This window comes from Vulpes lagopus, chromosome 12, assembly GCF_018345385.1.
Source record: "Vulpes lagopus strain Blue_001 chromosome 12, ASM1834538v1, whole genome shotgun sequence".
In the NCBI taxonomy this organism is placed as follows: domain Eukaryota; kingdom Metazoa; phylum Chordata; class Mammalia; order Carnivora; family Canidae; genus Vulpes; species Vulpes lagopus.
This window is the reverse complement of record NC_054835.1, coordinates 12,256,338-12,274,072: the sequence shown is the minus strand read 5'-3', so window position 1 is coordinate 12,274,072 and position 17,735 is coordinate 12,256,338. Positions and strand designations below refer to the sequence as shown.

Below are 17,735 nucleotides of genomic sequence, written 5' to 3'. Positions count from 1 at the left end.
AATAGTCCACACTGCTGCCCACCTGCCATCTGAGCCAAGCTTGTCTCCCTCAGGCCCCATCCCAGCAGGCACGGAGAGCCTGGTGTCCCCAAAACACAGTTGCCAGCGCTGGCACTGATGCTGGAAAGGCATCAAACTAGGATGATGGACTCTGGCAGAGTAAGTGGATTAAATAACTGAAGTAATGGTTATGTGTTGATTTCCTCAAAACAGCCCTGCCCTCCTGCCTGGGTGGCCGAGGCTGCAGGAGGCTTTCTCCCACAGGCACTGCAGCCACATGCTGCACAGCCCCACTGCCAAGTGCCAGGGCCACCAGTGGCCCCGCAGCCACCATCGGTGGCCCACGTGGGCTCTGTGTGCATTCATGTTTGAGAACCACAAAGCTACCCAATGTCCCATGGCACTACTCCCACGGCCACCGAATGCTCCTCCTAGCATGCTCCCAGTTCTGCTCTCCCAACGGATCTAAGAAATCCCATCTCCCATCCTGTGCATTCAGACACATCTGCAATTGGAACACATCTTACAATTAAAGGATGAAGGGCCTCACAATACTGGGTCCACCTGGATGACCCCAGGGAAAGATCTCGCTTGCTCCTGGCCCTGTTTCAGGGATGCTGCTGGTTGAGCGTGAAGGCAACACTGTGCTGAGAAAGCACTCCATGAAGCAAACCAGGTCCTCCTACCCTTCCCCGGGGGCCCAGGGAGGCTGGGAAGAGTGGACAGGCCAGCAGCCTCTGTGGGGAGACAGGCTGGCACTGACCACCTCATGACTGCTGGTCTCCAGGAGCACGGAGCACAGGTTAAGAACATTAACCTGCTTGCCTACAGCAGTTAGCCTTGAACCTTCTTGGGCTCCACCAGTTTCTAGCTGCTGTGAAAGCAAACCTTTATTCCACCAAGTGGCCTACTTGATAGCCAAGAATCAGAAACTCGGGCAGCCCTGGTGGCGCAGCGGTTTGGCGCCGCCTGCAGCCTGGGGTGTGATCCTGGAGGCCCGGGATCGAGTCCCGCGTCAGGCTCCCTGCATGGAGCCTGCTTCTCCCTCTCCCTGTGTCTCTGCCTCTCTCTCTCTCTCTCTCTCTCTGTGTCTATGAATAAATAAATAAAATCTTAAAAAAAAAATGTATAAAAAAAAAATCAGAAACTAAGCTATACTCTGCAACATTAAATTTGCTTGAGTTTAAGAGAAAAGTCCCATGGTTTGCACCGTTTATGAATCTTTGCTGAAACTCACACCCAAAGAGACATGTGTGAACACACGCTGAGTCCACAGCCCACAGCCAGGCCAGATCTTGGCCAGTCTCTAGCGGAAGAGCCGGTAGGTCCTGGGCAGGCGCCCATCTCTGCTGGACAGCGCCGCCTGGATGTGCTCGTAGGCTGGCAGGTGGCTCAGATCGCCCAGGGCGGCCACTGCAGGCTTCCTGCGAAGCATCTGAGAGGCAACTCTCCGGATGTCTTCTGGCTTCACGCTGCCTGGCACAGGGAACAAAAAGACCTCAGAGGAACGCCCGACTCCTGCACACACTCTGTCTCCTGGTGTGGCTGTGGTCACTACAGACCCAGGGGTCCGAGGCAGGGCTGCGGACGTCAGGGGATCCAGATTCAGCCATGCATAGACTGTACTGTGAGTCAGGGTGAAGTAACAGGAGATTTTCTTGGTAAACAGGGAAGTACCAATGGTTTAGAATCATTTTCAAATGCAGAAACATGTGCCCACCCAGAGAGGTTGATGCATCTAGAACAGAAAAGCTCCTTGTCTGCAGAACTACCCCCATGGAGAGTCTGCAAGGAAGGAAACAACACTCCCCTCCCCATGCTTCATAGAGGAGTGGCCACACACGCAGCCCGGCCTTCTGAGGAGGGACCCAGGAAGCACAGCTGCCTGGGCACAAAAAACACACCCTGGGAACACACTGACAGGTAGCCTCATTTTGCTACAAAAAATGAGGCCTTAAGGAGATCGGGTGCTGCCATGCTCCATGGTCTGAGGGGCTCCCCAAGGGGCTGGGTAAGGATCCATCTGTGGACAGAGCAAGTGCTGAAGTGGCCACGAGTTAACAAATGTCACCACAGAGCTATCCTAACCCTTGTGGGGTCACAGACCCTTTGAAGAGCTGATGCAGCAGAGATAAACCTGTCCCCCAAAGAGTCACAAGTAAGTAAAATTTTGACAGAGAACTCAGGGACTTCCTGTAGGTCACTCACAGGAGGCCATGGACACCTGCCACGGCGTCACAGACGGCACCACCACATGAGGCCCATGTGGGATGTTTATGTCCATTATCTCATTGAATCTGCTTAGAAACCTGGAGCAGGGGCACCCCATCTGGCTCAGTGGTTTAGCGCTGCCTTCAGCCCATGACCTGATCCTGGAGACCCACGATCGAGTCCCATGTTGGGCTCCCTGTGTGGAGCCTGCTTCTCCCTCTGCCTGTTTCTCTCTCTCTCTCCCCCCCCTGCTTCTCCCTCTGCCTGTTTCTCTCTCTCTGTGTGTGTCTCTCATGAATAAATAAAATCTGAAAAAAATAAAAAAAGAAAGAAACCTGGAGCAGTGATAAAGGCCACTTCACAAGGGGAAAAAAGCTAGGGTCACAGGGGTCTGCACTCAGTGAACAAGTCAGGGCTGGTCCAGGACGAGGGCTCAAGAGTGTGGGAGCCACACCTAACCAGGGCCATGGCTGTGTCCTGGGAGGGTAAGGGGGAGCCCGGTCTGGGCACAGCAGCACAGTACTCACGAATGAGCGCACACAACTCGTGGGGCAGCTTTCTGGAACGGGTCGCCAGGACCTGCCTCCCTACGTCCTCAAAGATCACAGGCCTGGACTCCAGGTTCATCATGAGCATGGACATCAGCTGTGTCTTGGCCCGCTCCAGCTCCACCTGGGATTCAACCACTGAGTCACATGGCTCAGTTCGCAGCAGTTCACATACCATCGCCCAATCATGGGCAAGGCACAAGGAAGACAAATTGAACGGTGGGAGTGGGGGTGGGGGAAGACCGGGGTTGGGGGGCACAGACCACACAGACCCCAGGCATGGCGCCCAGGTTAACTATGTTCCCTGTGTCCTCTAGGGAAACTCTGAGGGGACCAACTTGATCTACTAAGTCTGGGCCTTGAGCCTCTCTGATCAAGTCTGAAACTGAAATCCGTGACTCTGGTGAGTTCCATTCACAAAGGTCAGCTGGAAACCAGAAGGCACAGAAACGCAGCTGGGTAAGAGATGATGGTGCCCTGCCTTAAGGAGCTGCCAGGCGCGAGCAGAGCACACACGCTAGAGATGAGGCAGCTGCTGAGGTTCCATGTCATTGTCTACGCATGAGGACTCCTGATTTCAGACAAGTCCTTTCTATTTTTCTAACTCCAGGTAAATACTTAAAACATATCTCAAATTAGCTTCATGTTAGTGGGAAGTACTTCTTCCCAGTGGGCCGTTAATGGAGCCCCCCCCCCACCCCCACGGATTTTTAAATCTTAAAAAAAATTTTTTTCGAAATATATCTTTTTTAAACAATGCTTCTTGGGTGCCTAGGTGGCTCAGATGGCTAAGTGCCTGCCTTCAGCTCAGGTCATGATCTCAGGGTCCTGGGATGGAGTCCTGCATGGGGCTCCCTGCTCAATGGGGAATCTGCTTCTCCCTATCCCTCTCCTCCTTCCCTTTCTCCTCCAGCTCATTCTTTCTCAAATAAATAAAATCTTGAAAATTAAAATAAAATACAGAAATAAACTACCCTTCTTTCTCTGACTAAAAAGGGAATATGGGACTATTGCAAAAAGCATGGACTGAATAGGAAAGAAGATCTACAGGTGAAGGCTGTGCGTCAACCCCAAGAGGCACTCAGCCCACAGACTGGGGCTCTTTTTCTGGGGCCTTCTACGTGCGTGCATACAGAACCTGCTTATTCATGCCAGCACCAGTCCAGGAAGAAACAAGATCTCTAAATGTGTAAGGTGATCAAAACTATGCCAAAAAAAAAAAACAAGGAAACAAAGACTTAGACTAAAACATAAAATGGAGTTCGGGACACCCAGCGGGCTCAGTACACAGAGCAGATGGCTCTCAGTCTTGGGAGCATGAGTTCCAGCCCCATGCTGGGGAGAGAGATTACTTTGAAATAAAACCTTTAAAGACAAAACAAAATAAAAACAAAAAAGCAGAACAAAACACAAAATGGGAATTAGAGGAGAGCTCAAGAACTACCCTGAGTGGCCTACTGATCCATGTGGCATGCCTCTAATTCACATGGTTCTGCAGGGTGGCTGAAAAGGACACACAAAACCGCTCTGCACTATTCCTTCCAGGAAGCTGGAGGAGGATGCGGAGCCAAGAAGGTGCAAACACACCCGGTGCTGGCAGGGCAACAACTGTTCTCCATGCTGACAAGGGAGGAGGGGAGGAGCTCAGCTGTAGGCCCCAGCCACCCAGGGGGCTGCACTGCTCTGGCTGGGATGTTGGTGCTGGGGGCACAGAGGACGGACCTGCTGCCAGCCACCCTCACATTATGTTCTCTAACCTGCCAGCACTGTGGGGACATTTGCAGACAGCTCTATGCCATACTTACCACATCCACAGTTCCAGCCATTAAAATAAATTCCTTTGTGAGGATTTCTACCATTTCTCGAACCTTTAAGAAAGAAGGTACAGATGAAGAGTGTGATCTGGGCCTGATAGCCTATCTTTTCCAACCGTGGCAACAACCTCTCTGCTCTCAGAGACCAGATCTGTATACTGAGACATGACCTGCACAGGAAGTAGAAGCTGCTAGCTCCAGGGCTGGCCCTCACCTGTCTGGGATCAGCGCTGGCATGGACGCACAGAAGGCCCGTGTCCTCATAGCTATGGTGGTAGGAGGTTGCATTGTACATCCAGTGGTGCCTGTAGGGAGCGCGGACAAAGGGACACCTGGAAGGTGGTGTCACAGCCCAAAAGCACCCTCGGCCAGGTCTGGCGACCCTGGGACAGCCAAGTGAGAGGAATCCAACCTACCTGTTGAGCACATTGAGATAGAGCCTGGTAAACATGCCTTTGCCAGGCCCGCCAGCTGAGAAGGAGCCGCCGCCTCCCATCATCATGTTCAGTACGGCAAAGGGGATGAAATCTTCCTCCTGCGGGACATGGGAGGGCAGAACTTGGCCGGGAGGTAACCCCCAGTTCCAAGATGTGGTGGGACCCAGCTAAGACTTACCAAGAAGGAACAGCTCTCCAGTCCTATCATGATGTGTGTGAGCTCGGGGAATGGGGCAGGGCCAAGGCTGACGTTGGACATGTCTCTTTCCAGCTGTAACCAAAGAGAGTGAAGAGTGTTTCCACATGAAAAACAAGCAGGCCTCAAAAACCTCTCAGGTCACATGAATTTAAAAACAGCTCCAAGGGCATCTGGTGGCTCAGAGGTGGAGCGTCCAACTCTTGACCTCAGGGTTTTGATTTCAAGCCCCACGTTGGGTTCCACACTGGGTGTGAAGCCTACTTTAAAATAAAAAAAATAGGCAAAAAAACTCCACCATGGTTCTATAGAAATCCTAGATCAACATCCATAAACTCCCTCTAGAGGCAAGAATGATCCTTTAGCCTTCCAGTGAAGCTAAATTCACTCCTAACACGCACTTGGGTTTTAAGCAAGAAACATGTCCTACCCTGGCACGACGTGTTATGGTAAAGCCACAAAAGCATAGCTAATTCCAATACCTGCAGGATAAAGCTGAGAACACACAAAAACAGATACTTAAGAAAACCCCAAAAACCAAAAACAGTCCAGAAACTGCTTTACCTTGACAACACCCCCAGTATACTGCGCTACTGATCTGTCGACATCCACAGCCTTCTCACATCCCCAGGCCGGCTGGGTTCCCAGGAGGTACTTTCTGGCACATTCCACCAGGTGCTGGTGCTCCACCCCAACCCCAGCCAGCACCATGCGGTCAGGGGTGTAATAGTTTCTCAGGTAGGAATGAAGCACTTCTCGATCAATCTTTGCTATGTTTTCTGTGGGGCAGAAACGGTGGAGGCCAACTGTGTTTTCCCGATAAGCAGCCTAATAAAAAGAGGGAGAAATAGATGACAGAGAGGCCATGGCCAAGTCTCCTCCCTTGAGATACTATGACCTTAGCTGTGGTAGCAAAAACCCACAGCTACTTAGCTTCACAAGTTTAGCAGTAGTTCTGTGTGTTTATAAAAGCAATAAGGTCTACCTCTCCAAAAAGAAGATTGAAAAAAAACCCACATCAAGTAAAAAGTTCATTGTGGAAACAGATTAAGATCTCGTTACTATAAATATGAGAATGTCAGGGGCGCCTGGATCGCTCAGGGGTTGAGTGTCTGCCTTCATCGGCTCAGGTCGTGGTCCCGGGGTCCTGGGATCAAGTCCCACATCAGGCTCCCTGTAGGGAGCCTGCTTCTTCCTCTGCCTGTGTCTCTGCCTCTCTGTGTGTCTCTCATGAATATTAAAAAAAAAAAAAAAAAATGAGAACGTGAGAAACTTGCATGAGAAGCAGGCATGGAAATGAAGCTTCTGTCCAAACCTATAACCTGTGAGCATCTTCAGGGCCACTGACACGGAGGTAGGGGAGAATGCTTAAGAGTTTTCCAGTACCTCATGAATCATCTCCGTGAGAAGTGGTTCTGGGTCAGGTCGCATGTTAAGGTCCTCCAGCTCAAATCGGACAGCCATTCGTGTCATCTCAATTTCTTCATCTACAAAAAACCCAGACAAGGCTCAGACCACACCAGCCAGCAGAGAGATGGTGCAGGGCCTAGGCTGCCAGGCTGGGCCAAGTGTCCCTGTCTGGAGAACACTGGCAGTCTCCTTGGCCTTCATCTGGGGTAGACCTAGGGGCACCTGTGTCAGTGAGGGGGGTACCACCATGTGGGCAGGTGGGCCTCTTGTCCAGCTTGGCCCTGAGGCAGCCACCTGAACCTACTCTGAGCCCCAGTTTCCCTCCCATGAGAGGCACTCAGGCCCCTGACCTGTATGCCCCAAAGGGCCACTGTGAGGATAAAGTCACTTGGGATGCAGGAAGGTGCTTACAAGAGGCACAGTCCAGCATCACAACTGCCACCTCAACAGCTACCTGGAGTATGTACTGGAAAGATCTTAACTCAGCACTAAGGCCCTGAACCACATGGCCAGGCTAATGTGACCAGAGTACAGCCACCGTGGTGGCAATAGTCAGCATAGCCCACTCTGGCCCACTTCAAGCATAGAATTCAAAGTCCTGCCACTACCAGGCCAAGGAAAGGGATGGAGACAGGGACATAGAAGCTTCTGGCAGCACACCAGCCCAACTGTTTAAACACAGTCTGAAGGGACGCCTGGGTGGCTCAGCGGTTGAGCGTCTACCTTCAGGTAGGGGCATGATCCCGGGGTCCTGGGATCAAGTCCCGCATCAGGCTCCCTTGCAGGGAGCCTGCTTCTCCCTCTGCCTCTGTCTCAATCTCTCTTCTTTCTCATGAATAGATAAATAAAATCTTAAAAAAAAAAAAAAGTAAGTCAAAGACCCAGGGCCACCTGGCTGGCTCACTCAGATGAGCATGCAACTTTTGATCTTGGGGTCGTTTGAACCCCATGTTGGGTGTCGTACAGAGTACTTAAATAAAAACTTAGAAAAAAAAAATGAAAGACCCAATTTAACTAAAAACGTCAGAAGACACAGATCTTTGTCAATGTATTAAGCATAAAGGCCTTTCCAACTATCAGAGTTATTTCCAAGAGTTATTTCCGGGCCAACTCACTGGTAATCGACCCCAAGGGCTGCACACAGTGCTCATCTTCAGGGGCAGGGTTTCCACGTGCCTCCCAACAGCCCAGCCCCCAGCCCTCTCATGCAGCAGCCCAGGGCACACCTGTGAGCCTGGGGTGTAGGACCACGTCAGCCAGCAAACCAACCACTGTGTCCAGGCCTTTAGAATCAGCAGACACAGCATACATGGTGGTGTCCCTGGAAAGCAGCCATGACAGCAGGCACAAAGGTCACAGCAGGGGACACCAGCAGGGGCCATTCCCCATTCTACACTGAAGACCAGTACACACTTGGTATGTCCCATCTCACAGCGTAACTTCCAGCACGGGCTGGAATGAAAGCAGATGCCCAGGCAGGATGGACAAGAGCTAGTTCTGAGACGTCCCAAGCACAGGATACCTGCCATGGCGGGGGGGGGGGGGGGGGGGGTTCATCACGTGCTTCCTATCTGTGGCCCCAACTGTCTGGTGCACATGCAGTATACATGGCTGCATGTGGCTACAGACAGAGCCACATCTGGCAGACCAACACCACCTGCACTATCCACAGGCCCCTACATGTGTACGCTGGCTACATTCTGTACCTCTCCCTGTCCACAAGAAGACCACTGCCTCTTCCTGGCTGAGTCTCTCCTTATGCTGTTCCCAGAGTCTGAGCCGCCTCCTCCCCTCAGCTGGTCTGGCAAACTCAAGACCAGTCCAAGGTCAAGTTTGCTACAGTTGTTCCTCTCCTGACTCCAGATCAGGCTAGTTGTTCGTTCATCCCAGTGCTCCCACCAGTCTTCAGTGTCTGGCTCTTGCAACCATGACCTGTTGTGCAGCCCTCTGCTGTGTCCCTAGTACCCGGCTGGAGTCTCTGGGGGCTGCCTGGCCCTCCAGCATGTTCTCTGCTCTTAGTGTTGCTGTCTGCATGCTTTGCCCACCAAATTCTCCACCCGACCCAGCCCAGGCCAGGCCCATTCTTCACTGCTAACCTCCACAGCTTCTTCAGGGCATGGGTTTCAGTCAGACTCGGACCAAAGATAAGAACCACAGCTCCCCATGGATGCAAAGTAAGCTGGCGTACCTTGATGTCTGGCAGTCACAAATACCCCCGTGCTTTTCCAATGTAAGTAGAATTTCATCTTTGCTCTCAAATCGATCAGTTGACTAGTGAAAATAAATAAGTACACCTAAGTATGCAATCCAAAAACCACCTCTAATATGCAATTTTTAAGGAAAAAAATTTACTTTTATTTTTAAAACTTCTGAAATCAGATTATCTTTTAACTTAAATATCTTTTAGCAGGATTATCTTAGCAATTTTGTCACTTACTAAAACAACTGTTTTAGAAACAATAAAACTTGGTAGGCTCTTCTCAAATACAGTCACAAAAATTACAAATTAGACACTGACCGAAAATGCCAATTTTTCCAAAAAGTGAGCAATTCCGCTAAGATATTTTGCTTCATATCTTGATCCTGAATTAATAAGAACTAGCAATAAAGAGAAAATTGAGAGGTTAAGCCAAACGTTAAAATGAAAAGAAACTTTTAACACTGAACATGATCAGACAGGCCGACCTAATTACATGAGGGTGACAGTGTATCCGCTACCTGGGCTACATATCCACAGCTGCACTGTGTACTGACACCCATGGAGTTGTATGCTTTGTATTTATGGTAGAAAAGTGTTAGAACTCTAGGAAGAAAGAAAGGGAAAAAACCCATCACCACCATGGCGCCTCAGTGCTTCACGTACTTGGTTTTTAGGGCCTGTATCACACTTTTCCACACAGAACACAACTTACAGACAATGCGTTTAAGCACAACGATCAACGGAAGTATGTGGGCATGAAAACAAGCAGGATGACCCATAACACCACCAACAGTACTTACTTCCTACCGTACAAAATTGTCCAAATTTGTTCTGGGAGGCCACGCGAAGCCCATTGTCCAGCGTGGTGACTTTGGTTTCAAACTTTTCTTGTCCGTCAACTGTAGCAAAAACAGGCTTAGGCACTCCGGGTAAGGGGGAAGAGAGTGGGACGTGGGGATAGGCACCACCACCACTGAACTGTCTGCGCGAAGGGGCACCGGACCTAAACAGAGAGGTTGCCCAGTTACAGCAAACCTGACACCGCGGAGCCTGTGGTTGACCATCCGGGTGCCCACAGTCACGTTTTGCCCACGTTAAAACTCAGTGCATCCCATTCTGCGGATTTGTTTCTACACACCCTGAGACGACACACAGGAGTGATCAGAGCCCCACTGCTAGGTACAAATCCAGGCTCGGCCCAGGGGCCTGCAGCCAGTTGATCAGTTCTTTGGGCCGAAATCAGTTCTTTGTCTCTCGTAAAAGACAGTAGTGACAGCACCTCACTGTGATGCGGGTTAACCTCTCACACACAGCCCCTCTAGGGCCCACACAGAAGCCAAAGCTCTCAACGCCCTGTCCCCCAGCTGCCCTCCCCACCCCACCCCCAGGGCCCCTCGTGGTGGCCTGCTGGCGGCACCCTTAAACACACTCGGTCCTCACCGCAAAGCAGCTGTTCTTCCCGGTCTGGCCTGGCCTGCTCCTACCTGCGCCTTCCCCGCGGCTGCCCCTTCTCCGTTCCTCCTCTCTTGACTTACCAATGCCACCTGCTCGGACAGGCCACCCTCCGCACGCTGCCTGAAGCCCCTGTCCCGCTACCTGCCGCCAGACCGTCCTTCCTGAAGCTGGAACCCTTCACGCGACCGCTCCCGCTTGGTCCGCGCGCCCGCCGCCGGGGACCAGGGAGGGGCCCCACCAACTGTGGCCTGAGAGGGCTTGCTCGCCGCCAAGAAGGCGGGAGGGCGGCGGGGGCGGGGAGAGCGCGGCGCCTGCTGCAGTCCAGGCGGCACCGAGGCCCCGCGGGCTCGGCCTCACGACGGGGCCCCGCGGCAGGACCGGGCCGGGGCGGAGAGGACACGTGGCCTCCGACAGCCCCGTCGGGCCGGGAGGACTGGGCGGGAGAGGGTCCAGCGGCCCGGGAGAGGACAGGCGGATGAGGCTCGGAGCCCGGGGCCGGGGGTCCCGGCAGGGAAGCGCCCCCAGCGCCTCGGAGACGAGGCCGGGGTCCCGAAGCCCCAGCCCGAACCCGCGGCGCCGCGTCTGCGCATGGGGAAGCCAGAGACTGAGCGTTCGGGCGGACGCGCGGCGCCCCGGCCCCCGGCGCGCCCCCGGCTCACCTCAGCCGCGAGCAGCGCCACGAGCCAGAGCCGCGAAGCAGCACCCGGGCCGCCGCCAGTACCATAGCCGCCATCTTGGGCCTCCGCCCCCTGCTTCTGTCGTCACTTCCGACCCCGCCCTCGAAGCCCCGCCCCTGCGGCGTCAGCCCACAGCGTTCGGTCGCGCGCTTCCGGTGCCGGGAGCGGAAGCCGCGGCGAGAGGCTGGGAGCGGCGGCCGGGCTGCGGCGACGGGGGCGGGCAACTCGGGCCGCGGCCGGGGTGGAGCCGGGGCCATGGAGCCGCTGCTGCCGGGCTAGGGAGGGCCGGCGCCGCCGGGCCCGCGGCGATGGCGGGCTACGCGCGCCGCCCGGGCGTCCCTCCGCTGTCGCGAGCCCGGAGCCTCGTCATTCCGGACGGTGAGCGGCCGGGCGGGGCTGCGGGGCCGAGCCCGCCGGACCCCGGGGCCGCCCCCGCCTCGCCGGGCCGGGCTGCAGGTGAGGCGGGCCGCGAAGAGCGCGGCCAATCGCTCTCGTTGTTATTGCAGCTCCAGCGTTCTATGAGCGCCGGTCTTGTCTCCCCCAGCTAGACTGTGAGCGCCCCCATGGCAGGGACCTGGACTCCCACTTCTTCGGCATTCGGCCGACGTTTATGTGCTATGTGCCCAGCCCGGTGCTAGCTTCCGTGGGAGACACAGGTGAGAGACAAGCCTCAGGGAGCCCCGAGCTGGCTGGGCCTGTAGGCTGCTTGCTGTGGCCTTAAGTCCCCCCTGACCCAGCGACTTAAGTGTGGCCTTGGGGCGCTCCCCCCCAAGTACAGACACTCACTGTAGGCTGGTAAGTGCCCAGCAGAAGCCCCACAGACCACCTCCTTCCAGGAGACGCTGGCAGCTGCTGGGCTAGTTCATCCTGCTCTCCCTGGAGCATTCAGGCTGCCCTGCAGCCAGGGCGTAGGGAGAGCTAGGTGGTTGTGTCAGGGTCTCAGGAGAGTGGCCACCTGTGAGGGTATTCAGGAGGTATCTTAAGACACAGGAGGGCCTGCACTACCGAACACTGCTCATCAAATCCGACAGGGAGCTTTTTCTGAATCACAGACGCCAGGGCCCACGGAAGCCATACCGTCTCCATGGGCAGGAGCCTGGGGCCTCGGGTTTGAAAAGTTCCCCGGCCTGTGAGAATCATGGCAATAGAGACCCCCATGTTGGAAAAAAGTTGTCACAGAGGCTTCCATGATCATGGTCAAGCAGTGACGTCTCTTTGCAGATTTTGGCTACGGAAAGGGGAAATGTACTAAGCAAGGTCCTCCTGGAGCCCAAGAGACACATTTTGGAGGTATGGTGGTTGAGCAGTCCTCTCTTTCCCTCTCCCCAACACCTAGTACCAAGCACGTGCCCTGTGCTGGGGTGTCAGTTTGACAGCATATAATTCGTCTGCCAAATGGGGTGGAGTCCGAAGGATGGACTCTTGACCCTAGGGTAGAAAGAGGGTACGGGGATGGAAGAACCTGGGACGTGCAGGACACAACATGGAAAGTAACAGTAGAGGGGTCTGAGGAGCCTTCACGGGCTCAGACAACAGGAGTCCGCTTTACACGAGGCTGGCACCTGGGCTTAGATGGCTGTGGACTGAAAGGGCCACAGTGTTACTGCTTAGGAACCAGGAGAGCTGGAAGGATGGATGGGTGAGCAGGGAAAGGACAGAGGTGGAGCACTGATTCCCGATGTGGCTGTACCGTTAGAACTCTGACGGCCCCTAACACATATTGTGCCCCAAGCCAACTAACTCAGTCTGTGTGGGAGTAGAGGCCCATTGTCCTCCCAAAGATCCCGAGGGTGGTCTCCGTGGGCAGCAAGGTGGGGGAACCAAGGGGTTGGGAACGGGAAGGAGAATTCATAAGGAAACTATACCCCTGTTACTGGGCTGGAACTCACAAGCCCAAGCCGCTCTACTGACTGAGCCAGCCAGGTGTCCCAGGAAGGAGAATTCAGAGTGTGGAAGTACATCTCTTTTATTGGCTAGGTTTTTCGTTTCCTAGCATCAGTGCGAGCAATAAGGGTGAAGTCCTGATTTTAGATGTGGTCGTGTTCTAGAAAAAAATTTTTTTTTGTTTTTGTTTTCTTGTGTTCTAGAAAAATTAAAGCGGAGCTTCCTTTTTTTTTTTTTTAATTTTTATTTATTTATGATAGTCAAAGAGAGAGAGAGAGAGGCAGAGACACAGAGAGAGGGAGAAGCAGGCTCCATGCACCGGGAGCCCGATGTGGGATTCAATCCCGGGTTTCCAGGATCGCGCCCTGAGCCAAAGGCAGGCGCCAAACCACTGCGCCACCCAGGGATCCCCGGAGCTTCCTTTTTAATGATTTTCAGGAGACGTTTTGCAATTGTGTTGTGTGGTCCTGTTTCAGGTGATAAACTTGAAGATCTTACAGAGGCCAATCCGTTCTCCTTTAAAGAGTTTCTGAAAACCAAGAACCTCACCCTGTCAGGAGAGGATACAGCCAACAACAGGATTTATTCAAAGGTAGATCCAAGGCATCATCTGCAATGTCTATTCACAGAAAAACATCCAGAGGACCTCTCTCTTCCATCGTGGGAGACATGGCAGGAGCTAGGGGAGAAAGGGAGCCCGCCTCTCACGCTGGTGGGAAAGTTGGGTAGAGAAGCTGCTGGGAGCCCTCCTCTTCCCTGCTAGACAGGACAGGGCCTTTTGTTCCACTATTGAGCACCTTGGAAGATAAGCCGCTAGCGGTTACTGAGTCTGAGCTGTGCCTCTGACTTTTCTTTAGGAACCCACAAGACACTCACTAGGACTCAGCCGCAACTCCCCAACTTCCCAGACTGTGGGGTATGGCCTGGAATATCAGCAGCCATTTTTTGAAGACCCTACGGGGGCCGGTGACCTTCTGGATGAGGATGAAGACGAGGATGAGAACGATGGGTGGAATGGGGCCTACTTGCCATCCACTGTGGAACAGACCTGCTCCTCAGGGGTCGCCACCAGCACGTCACCTTGCAGCACATATGTCTCCTTTTTCTCCACCCCATCGGAGCTGGTGGGGCCCGAGACCCTGCCTCCGTGGACGCTGAGCAACTCTGACTCTCACACCTCTCCAGCGGGGAGCCCCAGTGCAGACTTCGTAGCTCACGGAGAGTCTCTGGGGGACAGGCATCTCCGGACACTGCAGATAAGCTATGAAGCAGTAAGTGAGACGACTCTGCATCTGTGCCTGGCCAGCACCTCATGTCTGAGCAGACAACCCGGAGCCTCTAAATGGCCTTGGGGGCCTGGGGTCTTGGCTCCAGGGACAAGATGGTCTTCTAGAGTTCCATGTGGCAGTCCCCTGAGTTGGCGGATTCCGTACATGGTGTGCCACCAGAAGAGCCATGTGCGGGGCAGCGAGGTGCAGACCCTCTCAGGCCCCTCGAGGGGCCACCCTTCGGGAAAGGGCCCACTCCAGGCATCAGCTCAGGGACATCTTGCTGTGTTCTGAGTAGAAAAAGTTTCTTTTTTTTAGAAATGATTATCACCTAAAAGAGGAATAAAACCGGTCTCCGTGATCATAGGCTTTTAAAAGGAGAGTATTCTATTCATGGTTCTCTTCTGTAAGTGAACAGTATGTTGACTTTCCAGAATATTCTTTCATCAGTTCCAGAGCCAATTTGCAGAGGTGCAGACTCCTTTTCAGTGAGATACAGTTTCTTTTTTATTTGTATTTTTTTAAAATTTTATTTATTTATGCATAGAGACACAGGCAGAGGGAGAAGTAGGCACCATGCAGAGAGCCTGATGTGGGACTCGATCCTAGGGTCTCCAGGATCAGGCCCTGGGCTGCAGGCGGCACTAAACCGCTGCACCACTGGGGCTGCCTGAGATAGTTTCTAATAGGATTTTCTTTCTCTACAGCTGAAAGATGAAAATTCTAAGCTGAGAAGAAAGCTCACTGAGGTGCAGAGCTTCTCTGAGACTCAAACAGAAATGTACGTAGGCTTTGAGTCAGCGCTGCACTTCAAAACACCTGCTAACACTCAAGTCAGTCTTCCGTCAGTAACGAAGTGAACCGAGCTTGGCTTTCATTGTATGTGTCTTGTGTTCTGAGTGAAAGTTTATTTCAAACACTAGGCCCAAACCCACCACACTGGCTGAGAACCAGAGAGCAGTCAGTCTCGAGGCCCAGTGCCCTTGTGGTGTTAGCTACCCTGCCCCACTTAACTGCCTCTTGGGTGTATTTTGAGAGTAAGGTGCATGAGTATTAAAAATTGGGTGTTTTCTGTCCCAAGGGTGAGGACACTAGAGCGGAAGCTGGAGGCCAAGATGATCAAGGAGGAAAGCGACTACCATGATCTGGAGTCAGTAGTCCAGCAGGTGGAGCAGAACCTGGAGCTGATGACGGTGCGGGGAGGGGGGGTGTCTGGGGGCGGGGGTGGGGGGCATTGTGATGCACCGGGTGTGGCTGGCTCCTCCGATAATCAGCCCGCAGAGGCTGGTGTGAGGATGGATCCCTCATAATGGGCCTGGGGTGGGGGCCAAGGGCTGGCTTCATCCTGCATTGGGGGCTCACCATGGTATACTGTGCTGATGCCTTTTTTTTTTTTTTGGTGACAGAAACGGGCTGTGAAGGCAGAAAATCATGTCATGAAGCTGAAGCAGGAGATCAACTTGCTACAGGTGATTGGACAGCATGTGCACAGGTTCCAGGGGCCTCCCTAGCAGCTGCAGCTCCTACCCTGACTCAGATGAAGGAAGCAGCCTGGTCCTCCTGGCCCCATTTCCTCTGCTCCACGTAAGGGTGGTGGGCATGTACCAGATTGTCCAGAACAGCGTGGACCCTGGCACGGCTTTCCCATTTCTGCACATTGTGCAGAGGGTGGACTGAAGGGCCAGGGAGTCCCGTGGGCCCCAAGAGCCCTCTCAGGAGGGGCCAGCCCCATCTACTTGCTGCTCTGCTGAGGCTGCTGAAGTTGGCTTTAGCCGCCTTGCCTTCCAGACGCTCTCCCATTCAGCTACCAAAGTGCTTTACTGCTCTCGCCCACCCCCAGGCACAGGTCTCGAACTTCAAGCGTGAGAATGAAGCCCTGCGGTCCGGCCAGGGCGCCAGCCTGACGGTGGTAAAGCAGAACACCGACGTGGCCTTGCAGAACCTCCGTGTTGTCATGAATAATGCCCACGCCTCAATAAAGTGAGTGTGGGGGAGCTGAGGGTTGCCGGGGCATGGGATGGGGTGAGGCAGAGATGGCCAGTGGGCTCGGGGCGCAGAAGTAGGGGCAGTCCTCAGCTTGGTGTTTGAAACCGGGCCACAGCTCACAGCAGACAGGGCTCTAGGGGCAGAAGTGCACTCAATGGTCCCATTAATCTCGAGACCACACATTGTGTGCGGGACCAGCAGGCCCTTGAACCATCTGCATAGTAATCACATTTTTACCTAGCCCTCACTTCAGATGGATCACGGTCCCTACTCCCACACCTGCCAAACACCTCAGTTCTGAACAGAGAGGAATAACAGTTTACATCCTGTCGTAAGAAGCAAATGAGTTCGTAGGAGGACCCCCCCTCCCCCGAGATGGCTGGTGCTGACCTCTCCGAGCATCCCATCTGCCTGCCACAGGCTGGGCCCCTATCCTGTTGGGGCCATTGGACAGTCATAGCCTCGGGTCCGTAATGTCTATGTTTCCGTTTCAGGCAGCTGATTTCTGGAGCTGAAACATTGAATCTTGTAGCTGAAATCCTTAAATCTATAGACAGAATTTCTGAAATTAAAGATGAAGAGGAGTCATCTTGATAGCACTGAGGTGCTTCCAGGTTGCAGCACCACTCACACTCAGACGTCCCTGTGCTCTGGATTTGGAAGTGCCATTGCATCTTTAAATGTGTCGTCCTCACCCGTAGTAAAGATATTTATCATGACATACTAATTTCATAACCTGACAGCACTAGCAGCCGACTGCAAGGACAAGCAGGCCACGTGTGAGAGCCGCGCCTGGCTCCTCTGTAACCCTTCTGGGTGAGCTCCCACTACTTCACAGACTCTGATGCTCTATCGGAAGACGTTTCTATAAAAGCCAGTGATTTTTTTGAAGTTACTAAACCTGAAAACCACACTTTTATAATGTTTTCCGTTGTCATTTTAGAATGCTAATTATAAGTCAATTGTCCTTAATTTTGAAAGAGAGAAAGTAGGTGAGCTGTAGTCATAGGAAGCCTCAGAAGGTCCTGGTGCCTCTGTGACCTCATTTAGTCCCCAGCTGGCTCGGAGTCCATCCTGTGGCCCCATGGGTGGTGCTGCCTTGGGAGACCTGAGCGCCACTGCCCCACATGAGCCCCAGGTCCCACAGGCTGTCCGCTCTGTGCAATCATCTAAACACACCTGTGGGCCTTTAGGTTTTAAAAACTGCTTGGGCTGGAGAGTTCTGATATATGTTGCCAGGGATGGCTTATACAATTAAGTTTAGAATCGAGGAATTTATAGAGTGTGCAGGCCTTCCTGTGCTGGCACAAGGTCTGCCAGGGTGCCTTTCCAAATGCTTTCCCACATAGGGAAGTCATAACCTACACTATGTGCCTTCTTGGCTATTTTTCTGTAGATTTTTTTTTTTTTTTAAATAAATTTCCCTTTTACCTTCCTGTTCCAATTGACAGCTTTTCTACTTAATAAATTACAAAATGTCTATAAACTGCCCCTTTCTTTCTGATTTAACCAATTCTTCATGCTTGAGACTCAGTACTGGCCTCTGACTTCAGGGCCTCCATCTTGTCACAAGAGGTCATTTGTGCTGACAAGTTAAGCCTTAGTCCCATGCCCTGGGGGGTCAAGGGGAGACTGACCACTGCTGTGTG

General features: G+C 53.1%; 2 protein-coding genes across 7 annotated transcripts; one reads left to right on the top strand and one right to left on the bottom strand.

Moving 5' to 3' along the window:
• Positions 1-1,198: 1,198 nt before the first annotated feature.
• On the bottom strand, positions 1,199-11,037 carry PMPCA (peptidase, mitochondrial processing subunit alpha). Of its 3 annotated transcripts, none has more exons than XM_041725046.1 (13): positions 10,931-11,037; positions 9,617-9,819; positions 9,135-9,214; positions 8,805-8,887; positions 7,843-7,937; positions 6,593-6,693; positions 5,771-6,034; positions 5,189-5,281; positions 4,990-5,108; positions 4,788-4,878; positions 4,565-4,627; positions 2,739-2,883; positions 1,199-1,476 (listed from the first exon to the last, which is right to left on the bottom strand). In XM_041725046.1, exons 1-13 carry the CDS (start codon positions 11,002-11,004, stop codon positions 1,307-1,309), a joined length of 1,581 nt encoding a protein of 526 aa, XP_041580980.1. In that variant the 5' UTR covers positions 11,005-11,037; the 3' UTR covers positions 1,199-1,306. The 3 variants fall into 3 exon arrangements, with proteins under 3 accessions (XP_041580980.1, XP_041580982.1, XP_041580981.1); XM_041725047.1 differs by having other exon boundaries at positions 1,334-1,472; XM_041725048.1 differs by lacking the exons at positions 9,617-9,819; positions 10,931-11,037 and having other exon boundaries at positions 8,801-8,887; positions 9,135-9,190.
• A 70-nt stretch (positions 11,038-11,107) lies between these two features.
• On the top strand, positions 11,108-17,569 carry ENTR1 (endosome associated trafficking regulator 1). 4 transcript variants are annotated; one of them, XM_041727055.1, is made up of 10 exons: positions 11,108-11,326; positions 11,455-11,604; positions 12,170-12,238; positions 13,309-13,424; positions 13,690-14,103; positions 14,808-14,881; positions 15,182-15,293; positions 15,507-15,569; positions 15,941-16,080; positions 16,581-17,569. In XM_041727055.1, the coding sequence occupies exons 1-10, from the start codon at positions 11,257-11,259 to the stop codon at positions 16,678-16,680; spliced, it is 1,308 nt and encodes a 435-aa protein (XP_041582989.1). In that variant the 5' UTR covers positions 11,108-11,256; the 3' UTR covers positions 16,681-17,569. The 4 variants fall into 4 exon arrangements, with proteins under 4 accessions (XP_041582989.1, XP_041582993.1, XP_041582990.1 ...); XM_041727059.1 differs by lacking the exon at positions 11,455-11,604; XM_041727056.1 differs by lacking the exon at positions 11,455-11,604 and having other exon boundaries at positions 11,108-11,404.
• The last annotated feature ends 166 nt before the right edge of the window (positions 17,570-17,735 follow it).

Bases quoted from the DNA above. Each gene is read 5' to 3' on its own strand.
- PMPCA (XM_041725046.1), bottom strand. From the start codon at position 11,004: ATGGCGGCTATGGTACTGGCGGCGGCCCGGGTGCTGCTTCGCGGCTCT. The intron at 7,938-8,804 runs GTACGCCAGCTT...GCTGCTTTCCAG, and splicing joins TGTGACTGCCAGACATCAAG to GGACACCACCATGTATGCTG. The intron at 2,884-4,564 runs GTAAGTATGGCA...GTTGAATCCCAG, and splicing joins TGGCTGGAACTGTGGATGTG to GTGGAGCTGGAGCGGGCCAA.
- ENTR1 (XM_041727055.1), top strand. From the start codon at position 11,257: ATGGCGGGCTACGCGCGCCGCCCGGGCGTCCCTCCGCTGTCGCGAGCC. The intron at 11,605-12,169 runs GTGAGAGACAAG...GTCTCTTTGCAG, and splicing joins AGCTTCCGTGGGAGACACAG to ATTTTGGCTACGGAAAGGGG. The intron at 15,570-15,940 runs GTGATTGGACAG...GCCCACCCCCAG, and splicing joins AGGAGATCAACTTGCTACAG to GCACAGGTCTCGAACTTCAA.